Source organism: Hippoglossus hippoglossus, chromosome 17 (genome assembly GCF_009819705.1).
Source record: "Hippoglossus hippoglossus isolate fHipHip1 chromosome 17, fHipHip1.pri, whole genome shotgun sequence".
Taxonomy (NCBI): domain Eukaryota; kingdom Metazoa; phylum Chordata; class Actinopteri; order Pleuronectiformes; family Pleuronectidae; genus Hippoglossus; species Hippoglossus hippoglossus.
In genome coordinates this window covers 22,656,580-22,676,991 of record NC_047167.1, presented here as the reverse complement: position 1 = coordinate 22,676,991, position 20,412 = coordinate 22,656,580, and the positions used below count along the sequence as shown (strand labels likewise).

General features: G+C 45.1%; 1 protein-coding gene and 1 long non-coding RNA gene across 8 annotated transcripts; both read left to right on the top strand.

Moving 5' to 3' along the window:
- The first annotated feature begins 2,474 nt into the window (after positions 1-2,474).
- LOC117778529 (ATP-dependent 6-phosphofructokinase, platelet type-like) lies at positions 2,475-20,292 on the top strand. 7 transcript variants are annotated; one of them, XM_034614208.1, is made up of 23 exons: positions 2,490-2,768; positions 4,696-4,769; positions 5,820-5,897; positions 6,004-6,193; positions 6,279-6,444; positions 6,707-6,751; positions 6,984-7,092; positions 7,944-8,039; positions 8,351-8,443; positions 8,691-8,816; positions 9,088-9,152; positions 9,331-9,400; positions 11,561-11,707; positions 13,099-13,169; positions 13,270-13,357; positions 14,463-14,615; positions 16,215-16,367; positions 17,330-17,494; positions 18,177-18,238; positions 18,770-18,881; positions 19,362-19,461; positions 19,600-19,705; positions 19,993-20,292. In XM_034614208.1, exons 1-23 carry the CDS (start codon positions 2,660-2,662, stop codon positions 20,147-20,149), a joined length of 2,535 nt encoding a protein of 844 aa, XP_034470099.1. In that variant the 5' UTR covers positions 2,490-2,659; the 3' UTR covers positions 20,150-20,292. The 7 variants fall into 7 exon arrangements, with proteins under 7 accessions (XP_034470092.1, XP_034470098.1, XP_034470099.1 ...); XM_034614201.1 differs by lacking the exon at positions 16,215-16,367 and having other exon boundaries at positions 2,475-2,768; XM_034614203.1 differs by lacking the exon at positions 14,463-14,615.
- LOC117778582 lies at positions 9,424-10,426 on the top strand. The gene is made up of 3 exons (XR_004616813.1): positions 9,424-9,642; positions 9,868-9,869; positions 9,917-10,426. It is a non-coding gene; the product is annotated as an uncharacterized LOC117778582 (long non-coding RNA).
- Positions 20,293-20,412: the final 120 nt, after the last annotated feature.

Below are 20,412 nucleotides of genomic sequence, written 5' to 3'. Positions count from 1 at the left end.
TTTGAACGACGACACATTCTCTTCGTGCCCCTGAGCCATCGACTGCAAATAAAGACGGACGATGTTTCCTCCTGTTGTACAAAAAATGAAGCCAAATCGTGACGCGTGATTAAAACTTGCTAAACTAACAGAAAAATGTATTTAACATACTAAGTACTGTGGCTTATTAGTTTGGTTCATTTCCCATCTGCTAACATGGAGGAGGTGGGGTCACCAGGGGGCGATCGGGAGGATTTGGCTTCACTTTTCGTAGCTGTCGTGTCGTCCATCTTTTATTGTGGGGATACTTGAACTGAACCAATCTAAAAGGTGCTGACTCACACGAGCCTGTAAAACTCACTGTAACCACGACACACGTGGATTTATTGAAATCTGCTGTGAACGAATGATTCTACGAGAATGTCATTGAAAAGTCCTGAACATCAAACTCGTCATTACACGTCGATGTAAACTCATTTTGACTGATACGCTATTTATTTTTCTTTCTCTCTCGATTCATAGAAACATTTGTGATCAATTGCAAAAATACTGTAATGCATGTATGTACCTGAAGATGCTAAAGACGTAGCGTAAGGCCTTAGCGATGTGGTTGTTGTATGTGTCCCACGCGGCTCAGTGAGTGTTTGACCACTTCAAACTGTAGATGTAAAAATTACACAACCAGGAATTTGTATCTTCTCTCCCAAGAAACGACACAAACCGAATTAACTCGAAATTATGACAATACTTTGTTCGCATTTTGTTTAGAAAATATTACTGCAGCTTAGAGGAAAGTCAAAATGCTCTGCTGTGGTTTCTGAGATTTCACTTTAACAACCGTTTTGTGGAGGGATGAATATCAGCATCACAGATTTTCAGAAAAAGCACCAAACAAATGTAAAAATGAAGATGTGTCCTAAATACAATAATCTGAATTTAATCTAAAAGTGAAATCTGTAATATTTCTTCTGTGCTGTAATGTTTTTAGAAAATATTCTTAATACGCCCTTTTTTTTTGTGTGATTATTCTCCGAGGCTTGATTCCTCAGGATCCTGTTTTTAGAACCAGTTTTGATTTGAGGTGTTTCTCAGTAAAATGTATATTTCAGAGCAAAAGGTCAAAGTGTGAGGAGAGAGTCTGAGTTCAAAGATCAGTGTCTGCAAGTTTTCAGGAGGTTGTCGGTTCAGTTCTTTACTCAGAGTGAGTGTGTTATTATGCAAAAGTCCAGACGTTCACACCACTTTATGCAAGCTGTCCCCACTAATGTTGCTTTTGCCAATGCTACTCGTTAATTTATGATTCATGCCACTGTAAATAAATTATTTTTATGGAGCGGAGCCGCCTCTGTCTTTTTATTCCATCAGCTGGGACGTGAACTTTCCTGTGTCATTGTCTCCATCGTTCACGTGGATGATATCAACATGTGCATGTTTAGCTTTATGATGATTTATCCTCATCCACCTGAGAGATTAATGATTTTTCATCCTTGTAAAACTGAATGTTGGTTCTGCCTGTGTGTGCAGTGTTCGCTTTCCACCAGCAGGAGGAGACACTTTGCTGAGACGCTGTGAAATGAAACATATTCTCATGATTTTCCATCATGAATTCAACTAAAGTTTAATCCTAATATTCTATAAAAAACTCAGATATAATACTGAGATATCCATGTGTCAAATATCATGTTTTATATTCACAGAGTCAGATACAGTCAGGGAGATAAAGCTTCCAGCAAACAATCGCTCAAGGTCATGAACTTTTACGAAAGGTCATGGGTTCGATCCCAAGTCCAAATAAATCTGTAATAACTTGTTTACACACGTACAAGTATAAACTATAATAATATAGAAGATTAGAAATGACTCGGGGACCACAGAGATGATTAAATCCACACAGGACAGTTTATTTTAAATATCTAAAATGTTTAGGTTCAATTCATTTGTTTGTGCAATGACATCATTTCACGTATGAGTCGAATCTCTTTGTGTTAAATTGTGTTGATGCTCTTTCAAAGTGTCTCTGTTTGTGACACAAAAACAGAAAAAGCTCTTATCACCTCCTGACAGACAGGTCGCAGCTTCGGTTGCTATTGGTTCTAAGGAATTTCCCCCAGTACGTGTTGTGGACGCCCATTGGTGGATTGAACCTGCCAATCAAAAACAGACTTGTCATTGGCTGTCTGGCCTCCAAGATTAGTTGAAAAAGTAAAGATGTACCACTCTGATTTTTATTTCCAGACAATAAATTTAAACGGTGGGGGGGGGGGACGGACGTGTGTTGTGTTCTTTAATATAATTACACGTGAATCAACTAAAATTATTTATTTCATAATAAATCCTTTTAACCGCTGTTGGTGGGAGATATAACTTCCTTGTGTTTGTTTGTTAGCAGAAACCTCTTCCTCCTCTTCCTCCTCTGGTACTTGTTGCTGTGGAGTGAGTCATCTGTGTTATTAGACGATCCTGGTGAAGGGGGTGCGTTTGTGCAGGGGGGGGGGGGGGGGGGGGGGGGCGGTGACCACTGCGGTTCTACTCCAGTATATCTCCACCCGTCTCTGACTCCCGGCGGCTCCTCACTCACCCAGTGCGTCTTTATCCATTTTCATTATTATTATTATTATAATAAGGACCAGAGCACATCTTCCTCTTCCTCCTCCTCCTCTTCCTCCACGCACGCACTCCGATGGCGGTCGCGGCGGCACCGAAGCGGCAGGACACCCGCAAATTCTTCGAGAATTTGTCCGGCGCCGGGAAATCCATCGCGGTGCTGACCAGCGGGGGGGATGCTCAAGGTAAAGGGATGCGCGAGCCCCGGGTTCCATTATCGGACCACTCGCCTGGAAACCATCTGTTGTCGTGGCAGATCTACACAACGATCACTGGGAGAGAAATGACCTGTCCGAGAATGGAGTGTGTGATTGTTGTGAGAGTGAAGTTACACCTCTTCATAACCAGTTCATTCCTTGTTGTGTTTATATTTATATCAAATCTATAATTAATACATCAAATCTATACTAAATCAGATGTATGTATATTAATTTCCTCTCACGTTATTAATTGTGATGGAGCTGGGTGGTTATGCAACAGATGACGCTCCCTCTCCCTCACACGTTTCCAACATGGACGCTGCTTTATTAGTTTGATAGAAAAGATAAATAAAACATCGGATACATGAGGAATCTGCACCGACACCATGAAGACCACCTCCTCCTCCTTATCTCCTCGTGCGTCCTGCAGCGCTGCACCCTCACGCGCACGGCTACCTCCTGCAGGACGGGTGCGTGCGTGTGTCCACATCCTGCAGCTGAGATCACTCAATGCACAGTGTGTTTGTGATATACCGGAGCTTCACGTGCACTTTGCTGCAGCTGTGATGGACATGACCGGGAAATCCAAAGGCCTCCTGCTTTCGGGAATCAGCTGTGGGATGACGTCAGTTATTGATTATTGATTATTATGAGTGACAGCGTGAAGGTGGCAGCAGTGGAACCTTATGTACTTCATGTCCATCTCAGTGGAAACACGGGGCTCCTGCATCACAGAGGATGAGTCGTGAGAAGAGCTGTGGTCAAGACGGAGGAGTAAACACCCGTTTCCGATGGAGCCTTTCACAGTAAACGTCGTGCTCCCCAGTTTTCCCTGTCGCGCTTTTACTCTGAAGGCGCTGTCCGCTGGCTTCCTGTGGGATGCCTACGTGAGGAGCGGCGAGTATCAGTGATGAGGAAACTGTGCGTGGAAATAAACTGAAACATCATCATTCAAAAGTGATTTAATGTCATATGATGAATTCATTATCGATATTGAATTGTCCACAAACAGATGCATTGATGCTCAGACGCTTATTAATTGTGTAGTTTTATATCATTATAATAATCCTGAAGCATCATCATTTAAATCTGATATTATATTATTTGGCTAATTTTAATAATTGATATTGAAATTTAACACATTCTTAGTTTGTAGTTTTACATTATAATAATAACCCCGCCTCAGCTTCACTGAGACGTTTCCATTCTTGTGAACGCGATTTATCAAGAAGGCCTCGATGGGTCGTTTTAAAAATGTGGTACAAACGTTTACTGGGACTCAAACATGAACTGATTCGATTCCAAAGGTCAAAGGTCACAGAAAACTAATATGCATAGTCAAAAACCACACTGGTTGATGAAGGCAATGTTTCCATAAGGACCCGACTGATATTGATCTCTGATATTTGGGAATCAGATGCAGATATATTGTCCCGTGTATATTGTTCTTCCCGTGTTTGCGTGTTCTCCGTGTACTCCGGCGTCCTCACACTGCAAAGACGTGCACACTGAGGTTAGATCAATCTGCGACTGTCATTTCTGGATTATGTTGTTAAATGTCATGTAGACACAAATCAAACATTGTAATATCTGCTGATTTTAGAGCTCAACTGTTTTCACGATCCGGAAAATTTGAAAGTACGATTGCAGGTTTTTTTTAATGGTTTTTTAAAAGGTTTCACAACAAGTTCATGCCCTCACCGAAACCTCAATAAACACTTTGTCCATTTCAAACTCATCCATCTCCCATTTTTACGTAGATCCTCTTCAACCAGTCAGCACTGGCCCTGGTCTCTTGAGCTTTCTAAGTGTGTCTTCCTCCGTCCTTCAGCCGTTGTGGAGATCATGTCGGAGACGTGGCCGCTTGTTTCCAGAGACAACCACCAACTCTTCTCTGTCCCTTTTTTTTCAGGCATGAACGCAGCCGTCAGGGCGGCCGTCCGAATGGGCCTCTACGTGGGGGCCAAGGTCTTCTTCATCCACGAGGTGAGACGTGACGCACGACTCCAGACGAGGCCCCCGGGGACGTCTGCGGCTTCTGTCTCACTCTCACACAATGAGCTGAATCAGAAGGGACGAGTCTTTGAATGTGCCAGCGGGATTCTAGAATCAAATATCAGATATAGATACAGATATAGATATAGATAGACTCAGAGGGATGAATTTATTCCTCACTTGCTTCTCATCTCCAGTGAATGGAGCTGATCAGCGGTTTAGAAACACTGTGGCCTCAGTGTGGATTTAAGTGGATTAGCAGAGGCGGGCGTCGTCCTTCGCTTCACTCTCATCCTCGTCATCCTCGAATAACCAGCAGGCTCTGAGTAACCACAGCTGAGGCCAATGATGCCTTTATTTTGGCGAGGACTTGTGCTCAGCATGTACTTTTCCTGTTTATATTATATTTTAGATGATTGATTTAATTTGATTTTCAGAGTTATTCCCTCGTCGTTAGCGATTCGTCCTCAAACTCTTCTACAATATTCTGTCACTTTTTATTGTTTGTGTGCAGAGGTTTCTATAAACAGTCTGTGGTGCAGAGTGTTCATCCCACCTGGTTTATCTGCAAAGACGGTTTTATAGTTCATTGATTTTCAACTGAAACAGAATTTACTTTATCACTGTTCACGTGTGGTTTATATATAAGTTTGAACCACATGTCGACTGTTTCTGAGGTTTGTTAAAGTAAAAGCTCTGTAGTTCAGCTCGATGGGAAATATCACAGCAGCAAATCGAGCGTTGTGCTTTTACTCTGTAGACGAAGTGCAAAAGAGGAAGTGACTCTGTGAAACGTGGTTACCATCAAAACGACCTGGTGGCCTTTTTGACCCCGAGGTTTGACCCAGTTGACCGATGCTTTCGTTTATCTGAGGACCTGGAAGAAGACATGTTCAACCGACCCACTGACCGCTACAGAGCGCCTGTTCACTTTTGCACGAGCCAAGTGTGAAGTTAAAAAGACGAACAGTTAGTCAGATAATTGTTCAACATGAAGACAGACATGTTGATGATCCATGTATGATATGTTTCTCCTCTCAGGGCTACCAGGGGATGGTGGACGGGGGTGATAACATCGAAGAGGCGTCGTGGGAAAGCGTCTCCAGCATGCTGCAAGTGGTGAGCAGGACGCCATCCGTGTTTCCTCTTCTCTTCTGCAAACGTGAGCGATTATTAAAAGCATCCGCCCGTGTGCCAACTCATATCTGCTGTGTTGCGTCCTCAGGGGGGCACGGTCATCGGCAGCGCCCGCTGTAAAGAGTTCCGTAGCCACGAGGGCCGCCTGAAGGCCGCTCACAACCTGGTGAAGCGCAGCATCACCAACCTGTGTGTGATCGGAGGGGACGGCAGCTTGACCGGAGCCAACCTGTTCAGGGAGGAGTGGAGCAGCCTGCTGGACGAGCTCCTGCAGAAAGGTGACGTCTCGCTGCCGGACGGGTCAGTGCATCGCTCACACAGCCGGGGACAGGACTCACCGTGGCCCCCTGTGGTGTGTTTCAGGTCTGATCGACCAGGAGGCGACCCGCGCCAACTCGGAGCTGCACATCGTCGGCATGGTCGGCTCCATCGACAACGACTTCTGCGGCACCGACATGACCATTGGCACCGACTCGGCCCTGCACCGCATCATCGAGGTGGTGGACGCCATCATGACCACGGCTCAGAGGTGAGAGAGATGAGTCCAGATGTGACAGAACAAAAGAACGAGCAAGAAAGGACCAGAGATGAATGAGTATTACTGTACAGGTACATGTAAAATGGCCACAGGAACTGACGTATATAGATCTGTCCTCCTGCGACTGGATGTTTGAGTATAATCAGGGAACATTTCAGTGTCTCTACAAACCTCAGAGAGGAGGTGAAGGTTGGAGGTTGAGCTTCCACTCACACGTGCTGTGTCTTGTTTCTGTGGGTTTGTTGTTTTCCAGCCACCAGAGGACATTTGTTCTGGAGGTCATGGGCAGACACTGCGGGTAGGAACCTGTCTTTGTGTCAGATTACATCACTGCACACGCATATGAAAACATATATACACAAACGAGTGTGTGGTCCTTTAAGTAACCTTTTCGTCTTACCTGTGTGTGTGTGTGTGTGTGTGTGTGTGTGTGTGTGTGTGTGTGTGTGTGTGTGTGTGTGTGTGTGTGTGTGTGTGTGTGTGTGTGTGTGTGTGTGTGTGTGTGTGTGTGTGTGTGTGTGTGCGCGCAGATACCTGGCCCTGGTCAGTGCCCTGGCATGTGGAGCAGATTGGGTCTTTATCCCTGAAATGCCACCTGAGGACGGCTGGGAAGACAACATGTGTCAGAAACTGTCTGAGGTAACACACACACACACACACAAACACACACACATGTATGTATGTATGTCGGGACCACAGCTGCTGGATTAACTGCATCAAAACAAATGAACAAAGTTGTTAAAAACCACATCAGTGAATCAACAGTTTGAAACAGGAACATATGAAGTGAGCACTCGAAGCTGAAGGAACCTGCAGAGGACTCGAGTGAGTTGATGCTGTAAACATGACCTCAGGACACAGTCACATTTCAGGGAAGACGGTTTGTTCATGTTTCAAGTCTCATGGAAAGCAGGAGTTATATTGACTGTAAAACCCGTGACTCCGGTGGGACTCGAACCCACAACCTTTGAAGGGCATCTTATTCTAAGATTAATTTACAGTAATTTACAGATTTACAGAAAGACATTGTGCTGATGCTGTTATTAGATCGCCAGATGTTTTGAAGAACATTATTCTTACAGGACTTCAAAACTAAGTAGAATAACTAACGATGTATATTTGACGCACTGTGACACTAACGGGCTGATCTCGGGGGGGGGGGGTTTGACCCGCTGAGTGTTTGTCGTCGTGCAGAGTCGCTCTCGAGGTTCCAGGTTGAATATTATCATAGTCGCGGAAGGAGCCATGGACAGACAAGGACGAGCCATCCTGTCTGGTTCTGTGAAGGACGTGAGTGAGTAGAGACGAGTGAGCGTCGCCGAGGGGGGGGGGGGGGACGGAACCTGGAGCAGCTGGTTGGAGATCAGCGTTCGACAGAGGAAACTAAACGTCCCTGAAACAATCAGCTCCTCCGTCACGGGATCCAGCTTTTGGGGTTTTCTGTCATGTTTGGTTATGAATTAAAACTCTGCTTATTTACGTCCCTGCAGAACCGCGCTGATAAGAAAAGGCTGAACATTATTATCGTAGCTGAAGGAGCCATAGACGGCCACAACAAGTCTATAACTCCTGATTACATCAAGGAAGTGAGTATGATGGAGAATCTCCGTCAGTGTGGAGAAAACACTGATTTTTGTATTTTTAATTATCATAAAAATTGTTTAATCTTCATTCCCATCACATGTTGGTTTGTGTGCACGTCCCAGTAACATGACAGGAGATCTTTTGCATGATTTCCCCCTCTGGGTTTTTTTCTCTAGATTAAATTTAGTTTTTTTTAAATTGTACTGGAAAGTGAGAAGAAGTAATAATCTGCTGTGGTGTTTAGATCATGCATTTACATCAGTTAGTGCTTATTTCCCGGTGATCACCCCGTGTTCTGTCTCCACGCCCCCAGCTGGTCGTCCGCTGCCTGGGGTTTGACACCAGGGTCACCATCTTGGGTCACGTGCAGAGAGGTGGGACCCCCTCCGCCTTCGACAGGATCCTGGTACGTCAGCACTGATCATTTTAAGTTTTATTTTATTTTACGTGTTAACTTGAGGACGGAACATATGGATTTGATGGATTTGTCGGTTATTTCCAAAGTTCTTCTTCTTGTTCGACGTCTAAAATATCCTGAGAACAGGTTTCCTCACTGAGCCTGCAGACGTTCTGCTTCTCAACTCCTCAATCTTTACCTGAGATCATGTGTGTGACCAGTAGCCGACCTTTAAATGACCCCTTGACCCCTGCAGGCCAGTCGTATGGGCGTGGAGGCCGTGCTGGCGCTGCTGGAGGCGTCTGCCAACACCCCGGCCTGCGTCGTGTCCCTGGTCGGCAACCAGGCTGTTCGACTGCCACTTATGGAGTGTGTGCAGATGGTAAGAGGGTGTGTGTGTGTGTGTGTGTGTGTGTGTGTGTCTGTGTGTGTGTGTGTGTGTGTGTGTGTGTGTCTGTGTGTGTGTGTGTGTGTGTGTGTGTGTGTGTGTGTGTGTGTGTCTGTGTGTGTGTGTGTGTGTGTGTGTGGAGTTGAGTGTACAGCCCTGAGGCCTGATAATACAAATGCTCCTCTACAGACCTTCACCTTTTCATGTGACCCTGAAATCACACTTTTTATAAATTACACCATTTCCTCTGGTGTTTTGTCTTCAGACCCAGGAAGTGCAGAAGGCCATGGATGAGAAGAAGTTTGAAGAGGCGGTCCGACTGCGTGGGAGGTATCTGTTTCTCAATCAGTTTTAAAACTACGAACAAATCTATAACCAATATCTCTTGTTCTCTTGTCTTTCTGCCTCAGTTTAACTGTGTGTGTATTGATTATCGATTGACTCTGACGACGACAGTGTGGATTTTCTTCTGCAGTGGATGAACTTTCTGTTTCTCTGTCTTTTGCAGGAGCTTTGAAAACAACCTGAGAACCTACAGGCTCCTCTCCTACCGGAAAGCAGACTCTGAACTTCCGAATGTAAGAACGCCTCACGGTCCCAGAACAGAAAACAACTGTGATCATATCGAACCAGTCAATTCTCAACGATGTAATTCCTCTGATGTGTTTTCCCACCAGCGGCTCAGAGATTTGTGCGTTAGCATTTCAGGTACTTCCGGACCTGTAGTCTCTTATTTCTTTCTTTGACACTAACGCCGAGTGTGTTTCTCTGTGACTGTCGGTCCTGAGGGTGAGGAGGAGGAGGAGGAGGACGAAGAGCAGTTTGATGTATGTGATGATGACGCTGCAGCTCAACAGGCTCCAGTTGAGCGTCTGTAGCTTCTGCAGCCGTAGTTCAAAGAGCAGATGATAGAGCAGATGATAGAAACCTCCAGGACTAATATTCTACGGGGTTGTTTAAGAGCTCCAGTCCGTCTATGTTCTCGCTCAGTGACTGAAGATGTCAGGGTCAGAGCTCGGCGCTCGTTTCTTCTCGCTCTGCTCAGGCGTAGAAGTGCAGACGTGCAACGAGCTGCGTTCGAGCCGCAGGGGAAGTCGTCCCTCCAGCTCCCGCCGTCACAGACAATCACAGACAATCACAGACAATCACAGACAGATCTGTTGTGATCCGCTTCCAGTGAAACTGAAATCGCCTGTTTACAGTTTAATGTCACGGCTGAAAATGACTTGGCTCATTCTCAAGTCAAAGCGTGACAGGCTCCGTTCACCCTGTGAGAACTGGCTGCTGAAGTTAGTGCCTGACGCAGGTTTGTCTGAGCGATTCATCAGGTGGCAGATTGGAATCGGACGATATCAGTGTTTGTGTTTGCAGACATATGAAGACTTTTATTTTGCAGAATGAACATTGCGGGATTTTTCCTTATATTTCTAGTTGTATTTGTGTTTTCTTTTTATTTATAGTATATGTAAGTTTAAACTAATAATATCGAACCTTAGTTACATTTATTTAACGTAAGGGTTTGATAACGACATCTTAGGAATCATTTGCCAATTTAGTTTTTAATCTATTTATCAGTTGATATATTGATTGATGGTGATAGAGTCCTAAATTATCTCTGTTACCAGTAATATCAGGGTTTCTTAAGATGAGCTGATGTCACCCAGTTTTATATTTAAATAATCTATTCATCATCAATACGAATAATTACATAGAACACTTCATCATAAAGGTTTAAATTAAACTTTAAATGAATCAATGTGACGTGGAGACGTTGACACCAGACGTCTTGAGAGTCAGGACAAAACATCGCTTACTTAAACGATCACGCAGTTTGGTGACAGTGGAAGTTAGAAGTTGTCAGCAAAGTAATCATGGTAATTAAAATCTGAAACGGTTCAATTAACCTTCAGGAAACTAACCTTCAGGAAACTAACTGTGAAACCGGTTTCATCCACGAGATGAAATCTGGAAGTGTGCGAGCCGCTCCTGGTGCGTTTCTCCGGATGAGTGTGAGTCCAACAGGACAGAAAGCTGTGGTCCGTCTGTGAGAGTTTTCATTTAACTGCGACTGATGAGAAAGCAGCTGCAGCTTCACTGCGTCTCCTAGCAGCATGTGGCCTCGTGCATGGGAGGTGATCTGTGCCTGCTGCTGCTGACGTCCTGCTCACAGAGTGTCTCCTCAGTGAGACGTGGATGGTTTTACGAGGCAGTGGAGATGATGTTGAAGTTCCAGGAGAAATGCAGAAGGGCTGGGTCATAAAACGATAATGAGAAACATCATCAAATATAAAAAATATCTACATTTTGTTGATGCAGATAGTGTTTTTGTGAAATCACTTTGCTGTTTGAAAAGTTAATTTTCTGCCCAATCAGAAAAATGTCAAACCACAGTCAACTGGCTGCTGTTTAAATCCGAAAAGAAGATTGATTTGACTTTTATAATTGATAATTTCAATGATAACTTTATTAACTATCCCCTGATATGAACTTTTCCATCCTGACAACATCTCGGCTCAGCCCTGACCTGCAGTGAATCACCTGTTCGTCTTCATTGCCTCTAAACGTTGCTGCTGCACCGTCTCCTCCAAACCGAGCATCGTACAAACTGTGTGTTCACAGGATGTAAGATGTGTGCAGATGTTTCACAACGTGTGGACCCACATGGTCCCTGAATAAGACACTGTGTTGTGTGTGTTTGTGTGTGTTTGTGTGTGACCGCTGCTCTCCGTCTCCCACAGAGCTCCTTCAACGTGGCCGTGCTGAACGTCGGTGCACCGGCCGCCGGTATGAACGCTGCCGTGCGTTCTGCCGTCAGAGTGGGAATCACCGAGGGCCACAAAATGTTCTCGGTCAGCGACGGCTTCGAGGGATTCTACAAAGGACAAGTGAGAGAAAGTGACACAAACATCTCAGTGCTGGTTATTTTCATTTACGTATTCTGCAGACAGAGCTGCAGCTTAGAAGAAGGAAAACTTGAATAGGAAATTATGTTTTATGGACGGCTTCAAAACTTAACTTTAGATTTCAACCTTTCACAGTTTCTGAAAGCTTCATTTACCAAAAACATAATTGAATCACTCAGTTAACTCTTTCTTAACAAATCCACAAATTAAATGTAGGACGTCTGTAAATATCTTGAAATCTGGGCTCACGCACACAGTGAAAGTTCAGCAGTCGACTCGACTCCTTCATTCTTCACCGGTGCAGGATCCAAATCTTTAAACTGGCTCCATGAGCAGTGAACACATGGGGCGAGCAGCGTTCCTCCGTGAGGTCACAGTGACCAGCGGCGCAGGAAGTGGCTGCTCTCCTCTCTCTGGGCTGCAGTGGTGATAACGCAGAGGAACAGCCCTAGCTTACTGTGATCCAATTACTCCACTCCCACAGCTGCTGCACACACAAGCACCATGTTGGATTCTCCTCATTGTACTCATGCTCTCCACACACACACACACACACACACACACACACACACACACACACACACACACACACACGCTCATGAAATTGATGAAGCCCAGAGGCGAGCTGACATGTAGCAGCAGGATTAGACGTGATTGAGAAGTGAAGCCGTGATAAGGCCGACGAGAGCAGAGAGCAGATAACGTGTTGGGGCTCTAGTTTCCTGCAACGCTCCCGGATTAAGACGCTTCACACGGATCCTTTTTCTCTCATTCATCCCACACACCGTCTCACACAGGGGCTTTATATATTGAGACGTCAGATATGCACATCTGCCTCCACACTCAGACAACATTGTATTTGTAGAGCCCCACTGAATATGTCTCTTTTTTAAAACTGATTCAGCCCTCCCGGAGAACCAGAGGAGAAATCTGCTCTGTAATCTGATCTGGTCGTGTGAGGAGTCAGGAGTCAAATCTCAAAGCTCCGGCAGAATCAGCATGTTTGATATTTAGGATTTAAAATCACGAGGATTTAGTCAATTCTCTCCGAGCAGAACCACAACAGCCAATCAGAGAAACAGGAGCACACTCATTTTGTAAGAGCATAATAAATTGAATTTCAGACCCATGTCAAATAAGACAGAAATGCAGGAATATCAGCGTCACAGAATCATCTGTGAATATAAAGGTGAAGCAGAATAACCCTGGAAACATCTCTATTATCTCCACAGCCAGAGGATCCACAGGATTTACCACACTGACGTCAGCTCTGAGTGTTTGGACACGATTGGTTTTCTGTTGTTTTTAGATTAAAACGGTTTCAGTCAAACTTTGGGAACAGAGGAATAATCCTGACGTCTTTATTTTGTCAGATCAAGGAGATCAAGTGGGGCGATGTCGGTGGCTGGACGGGACAGGGGGGGTCGCTGCTCGGGACCAAAAGGTAAATCGCCGCAGTCACAGAAAAACATTCGTCGATATGACAAATCATTTCCACGGAGTCGGACTTCATGTGGAGCGTTTCTCCCTCGTCTCTGTTCCAGGACTCTTCCGGGAAAACATCTGGATAAGATAGCTGAGCAGATGAGGATCCATAACATCAACGCCCTGCTCGTCATCGGAGGATTCGAGGTTCGTGTTTAATCTTAGTTCCTCGATCATTCATCTCTCTGAACATCTCCTGTCACTCACAGTAAAACAATGACAAGATCGTAGACTTATTCTGAAATGTGAAATACTTTATTCTGGATATTGTTTCATTCCTCAAAGCAAATGATGATTGTATTTCTGTACCTTTCAAACATCATAGTCACATTTTCACCTCTTTGTCCAGTGTTTCATTTTCACTTTTCCCCTTTTTGTTCAACAATGAGTCCATTTAATCTTTAATCACCGATTCGACCTATTTAAAAAACATTTATTTATGACTTTATTAAAAGAAAATAAGATTTGGAGACAGTTAAATGTTCCAGGCTTTCTCCTCGTGAGTTCAAGGCGAAGCTGCAAAGACGAACCTCACGATGGTTTGTTTGTAAAGACTCGTGAAAATTAACGTAAGATGAAGAAGTAGAAAGAGATCGTAGAAGCTGTTAGTTTATCTTTACTTGGACTCTACTTCCTGTGTCTCACTGTCCATCGTGATTGGCCTGGCTCTCTCCTCTTGACTTCTCCCTCCACTAAACTCCTCCCCGACCTGGTGTCCGTCCCTGTATTGTTTTGTCTCCACCACGATAGGACACGGTCACACGTACGTGAAAGTCTCCCGCCCACTTCCAATCCGTCTGTTCTCGTCTCAATTCTCTTAATGATATTTTAGTTTTAGTACATTTTACAGATTCATCTCTTTTACTCCTCGTTGTTAAGTGCTTTGTGAAATCGCTAAGAAAACTGCCACTTAAATAAAGTTTAATATTATTATTATTATTATTATTATTATTATTATTATTATTATTATATTTAATTCAAGTTCACACGTTCACATTCATGTATGTGTGACCTTACTTAGACGTCCAGGCCCCTCCCACCCCGGACCACACCCGTTTCCATTCTACATCCAGATAAAGTTCTTCATACTTTGAAAGCAGAAGTTTTTATTAACTAATAATAATAATAATCACACTCAGCTCATCCCACCAGTTTTCCTTCAACCTTCCTTCCTCTCCCTCATCCCCCCCCTTTTCGTCTCGCCACTCATCCTGAATGATAACCAATAAGACGCTGGCTCTCACCGCTGCAGGCCTACGTGGGATTACTGGAACTGTCCTCTGCTCGGGACAAATATGACGAGTTCTGTGTCCCCATGGTCATGGTCCCCGCCACCGTGTCCAACAATATCCCCGGGTCCGACCTCAGCATTGGCTCAGACACGGCTCTGAACGCCATTACTGATGTAAGTGAGGCTGGATCACAGTGTGTGTGTGTCTGTGTGTGTGTGTAGTCGGACGTCTCACACACACACAGACACACACACCTCCCAGGGTTCTGCTGATTGACAGCTCGCATCCACACATGATCAATCACAAGGTTTATTTGACAGGTTAAGAAACATCAGCGTAAAACTACAGGATTCTTACAAAAAGGATTTTCTGAAATATTGAACTAAATATTGTATTTGAGACATAAGTTAAAACATCTCAAATCCAGAAAGTGTCCCAGGTTCAGTGTCTCTACAGCAGCAATGTAGCATCATTGTTTTATTTTCATTTTCAACTTCTGAGAAACCAGGAAATCAAGATGTTATAAATAAAACTATTACTCATTTATTACTTTTAACTAATATATAAGAGAAGAAAATCCTTCATTAGTCCCACAAAGGGGAAATATGGAAAGAGGATCATCTGAAAGACTATCAGGACCAAGAAAGACAAAATTAAGTTTCCAGAGCTTTCAGGTGAAAATCTTCTGCAGAATTCGAGCCCGGTAGAAACTAACAATCAGGATCTGGACGACGTCCACGCACGACAGGAAGTTGAACAAGCCTTAGTTGCTGGTTGTTGTTGGAGGCGAGCTGCTCAGCGCAGGGCCCAGGTAAGTGCTGGAGCATGACGTGTGGTGGCATGTTGTTAGCATGTGGCCCTTTCTGTGTTGGTTTGGTAAACAGCAGAGAACCGGACAGTGTCCAGTTCAACACATCAGGGACTCGTCTGTCTCTTCTGTCTCGCTCCCTCTCTTCAGTCTCGCTCCTTCTCTTCTGTCTCTTCTGTCTCGCTGACTCTCTTCTGTCTCTTCTGTCTCGTTGACTCTCTTCTGTCTCGCTGACTCTCTTCTGTCTCGCTGACTCTCTTCTGTCTCGCTGACTCTCTTCTGTCTCTTCTGTCTCGCTGACTCTCTTCTGTCTCGCTGACTCTCTTCTATCTCGCTGACTCTCTTCTGTCTCGCTCCTTCTCTTCTGTCTCGCTGACTCTCTTCTGTCTCTACTGTCTCGCTCCCTCTCTTCTGTCTCTTCTGTCTCTTCTGTCTCGCTGACTCTCGCTGACTCTCTTCTGTCTCTTCTGTCTCTCTTCCTCTCTTCTGTCTCTACTGTCTCACTCCCTCTCTTCTGTCTCTTCTGTCTCTCTTCCTCTCTTCTCTCTCTTCTGTCTCGCTCCCTCTCTTCTGTCTCGCTCCCTCTCCTCCTCAACGTGCACGTCCACATTTTAAATTGTGTTGGACGAGACGAGGCCCGATGTCTGACCTCAGCACGTCTCCTCCGTTTATTGGACATAAAAGGAAACGTTGCTCCGAGCGTCTGGAGTCCGTCCCCCAATCTTTATCTCGTCACGTCAACACTGTCCCATGTCAGCCAGGGTGAAGCCTCCACTCCCCCCCCCCCTCCCCATCTCCCCCCGGTCTGTAGGAAGCCAAAGCCCCCGTCACCCGGAGAGAGCCAGAGACACACACACACAGACACACACACACACACACACAGTTTCCTACACAAGGTCACATGTGTCAGACGTGTAGTGCTCCCCCTGGGGGTCTAACCCAATGTTGCGGCCACCACCACCAGGCCCTCGAGTCCCTGCTGCAGCTGAACGAGGCCCGAGCAGACTACGAGGAGTTGTGCATCCCCATGTGCATGCTGCCTGCCACCATTAGTAACAACGTGCCCGGCACCGACCTCAGCATCGGCGCCGACACGTCCCTCAACGCCATCGTGGAGGTAAGGTCCAGTGGAAGAGGTGAAACATGGCGGCTAGAAGTTTCCTGTGTTTATAGAATCACAAATAAACGAGTGAGCCACGTTTCTCCGGATCACGACTTGAGACGTTTGGCAGAACAACAAACTGGAAAAAATAACGTGATGACACAGAATCAGCAAAATGTGTTTGAGAGCTGGATTTTAATGAATCGTCTCAAACAATGTGTGTTCACAGCCGTTTCTGTAAAGAGTCTGTGAGCACACGCTTCTATATTTAAAGAAAGGAAAGATGCAGAACTCCAATGTGCATGTGCTCGTCTGTGAATACTGTTGTGTTGATGGATCTTTGAAACGTGCTCGTCTCCTCCGGCTCGTAGAGTTTGTGAGTTTGTCAGGTCTGGATTGGAAACTGTTTATACCACACTTCTAAACACATATTACTACTACACAAAAATATGAGAGTAATAAAAGGCTTTTGTTGTCACAGTATTAAATGTTTGACATCTGGTGCCTTTAATATTCCTCATGTGGATGTTACAGGTAAGATGAAGAGAACTTTGAACACTTTTAAAAGGACGTTTTTATTTAGCTTTCAAAATCCTGCATCAACAAAAATGATTCTCAGTTAAAATGTGATTCATTCAGATTGTAGGACGAAGGCTTCACCCTGTGCACGACTGAATGTTTGGTCTCCTCTTGTAGGAAAGTCACAGGTCATGATACCGGCTGCATGTTCGCTCCTCTGGTCAAGCAGAGCTGCAGCTGATCGTCATCTTGTCACATCACAGACACACAAAGTGATGACATGAGACAGATAGAAGCAGCAAATCTGCACATTTGGGAAACTGCAGCCTGTGGGTGTTCAGTTCTTCTCACTCGTGTGATTCATTAGCTTCAGCTCTACTGTCAAATCGTTTGCTGCTGCATGTTTTTCTTTGTGTTGCCTCTTCTATAACTGTGACCTCTGTGCATGTGGGAATCAGACGTGTGACCGCATCAAGCAGTCGGCCAGTGGCACCAAGCGGCGGGTTTTCATCATCGAGACCATGGGGGGCTACTGCGGCTACCTGGCCACTGTGGGGGGGCTGGCTGCCGGGGCGGACGCCGTCTACATCTACGAGGAACCGTTTGACATCCGGGACCTGCAGGTCAGAGACCAGTCGCTTTCTAAAAGGTTTTTATTTGAGCATCTCGTCGCCACGGAGTCAAAACCTCTGAACCTGTGAAGCTTCTCTCTGCTCGTCTTCTCCGTCGACTGACTCCTCACCACGCTCACCCTGACCTCAGTCTCCGGCGTGGGCAGGCGGCCCAGACTGGTTTATTAATAACCTCTGAGCTGCATCACTGAATGACTGACAGCTGTCATCAGATCAGGACGGTTAGACGAGTTCAAACTGGGGCTCGACTGCGTTTTATAAACTACAGACTTTAACTTGACTCTATCATTTAAGTTTTGTTGCATTTCTTTAAATTAGTAATTCGTTTTTAAATAAATTTAAAAAATATATATTTTAACATTAAACATAATAGATTGATATCATCTGAATAACGTGACAAAAATAACTGACATGACGACAAAGCATATTTATGTGAAAAAGTAAAAGTCTTTTTAAAATCTGAGTAAGAAATTTAAATAATAATGTATTGAATGGAGATAGACGGAGCCCAGTCAGACCTTTCTGTCGTGTTTGAGGGTTGTTGGCGCCCCCAGGTGGTCCGAACACCACCCTGCGTCTCTCCTTTCTGGGGAGGCGAGAGGCGAAGGTGTGATTTGGATCTGGAGCCTGCAGGTTGGAGGTCACTGTTCCACGCTCTGCTCTGTGTTTCCAGGCCAACGTGGAGCATCTGACGCAGAAGATGAAGACGAGCATCCAGAGGGGCTTAGTGATCAGGTGAGGATCCACTGGCTCTTTCCAGCTGCTGCTGTTTCTCCGGCGTCACCTCGAGTTTCTGACTGAGGGAAGAAACAGATGCAAAACTACTGAGATGTGTAATTTTGATGGTAATTTTCACTAATCGCACGAAACCAGTGAGTCTGAGAATCTGTTTGACATCAGATCGACCTTACAGATGTTAACTCGGGTCATGTGGTATGTGGCTATTTCTGTCCACTGCACCATCCTGCTGTTTTCCAGCAGGTCGGAGGAAATAGGACGAAAGTATTATAATTTGTACATTGTGTCTGAGCTGAGGTTCACATCTGCGTGATTTCATTATCACAAGATGCACGGCAGATACAGAGATTTAAAATAGTTAGTTCAAGAAGTACAAGGTAGTTTGGATCTGTCCAGGTTTTGAGATTCATCTGATTTCTGTCTCTCACCGCACTGAAAACAAAAAGTCATCACGAAGGAAGTTTCTTATGTCTGCAGCTTTCGTTTGACCTTGAGTGAACTGACCCCCTTTTCATGTCGTCGTTTCAGGAACGAGAACTGCAACGAGAACTTCACCACGGACTTCATCTACCAGCTGTACTCGGAGGAGGGTCGGGGCGTGTTCGACTGCAGGAAGAACATCCTGGGTCACATGCAGCAGGTCGGACGCACGCCAACAAACACACGCTTCACTGAACCAGCTCTGTTTGTTCATCTCCATCAATCTGCAGCGTGTTTCTGTATCTGCATGTTTTCTTAAGTTGCAGCGTGTTGAACTCTCTCAGCCTCTGTAGAAAACCTCCGTGTTTTCCTAACAACTGTGTCCCGAGAGGATCCGTTAATGAACCCTGGTCCTTTACTGGGTCGCGTAGAGCTCAAGTCTTTCCCAGCATGCACTGGGAGGGAGCTGTCCAAACACTGTGGATGTGTTTCAGCTGAGTCGTGATCAGTTGTCACTTGGACTCAAAAGATGAACTGATGAAATGTCACGGTGACATCATACGAATCTGATTTAGGCGGAACCTGCAGTGTGATAATTCTAGTTCATGTATTTATTTATTTACATACATCTACAATTATCTGTTTTAATAGTTTCAGAAGCCTTATTTCAAATATATAATATATATCCTTCTTTCCACAGGGAGGAGCTCCGTCTCCATTCGATAGAAACTTCGGCACCAAAGTTGCTGCTAAAGCGATGCAGTGGATCACACGGACGCTCAAGGACTCTTACAAAGGAGGTAAAGCAGAAGTCATCCCCCTTTACTTTGAAGAGGACGTTTAACTTGAGCTCTGGTTGCCTGTTTCTCTGGGTTCATCCGGGGGTTTTGTTCCCGTGCACACACGCGCTGGTTGTTAACGCTTGTTTCTCGATGCAGGACGAGTGTTTGCCAACTCGGAGGACACCGCCTGTCTGCTGGGGATGCGTCGCAGGGCGATGGTCTTTCAGCCCGTGTCCCAGCTCCGGGACGAGACCGACTTTGTGTAAGAGAGAAGAGTTTCGTGACTTTCTTCACTTAACCATCGGTTGTACGATACTTTCCCCGATGCATTGTGGGAAACAACGAGATGAGTCCACATGGCGAAGTCACGATACAGTGATCAGTGAATTCGGACTCAACCTTTGACACTTTCATATATTTTACAAACATGAGAACCTGTTTTGTTTCTAACATTGAACATCTTGGTAAAACAGAAAAATTTTATAGAAACATTAAACATTTAAGGCTCAACAATCAGAATAAAAACCCGTTTGTATTGTGTCCTTCCAGCCACAGGATCCCGAAGGAGCAGTGGTGGCTGAAGCTCCGTCCACTCATGAAAATCTTGGCCAAGTACAAGACGAGCTACGACGTGTCCGACTCCGGACAACTGGAACCCGTGACCCGGGTCCGGCCCAGAGAGAGCGACACCCCGGCCGCCATTTGAACAGATGCCGCCGCCGGCCAAGAGATTCACTCCGACGTGAAAACAGCTTCACAAAACCGTGATGGCTCCTCACACCAGGACTGATTGACAAATAAATTATGGTAGATTTTAAAAGGCGGATGATAATATTAAAAGGTTCAACGTGTGGTTCAGTCACCGCAGCTTTCAGACGGGGGTCGTCGATATTTTAGATTTTGACAGATTGGTCTTTCGGGAACAGAGCTTTTCACATAGTTTCAACAAGCGAGTCTTACCAACTTTGA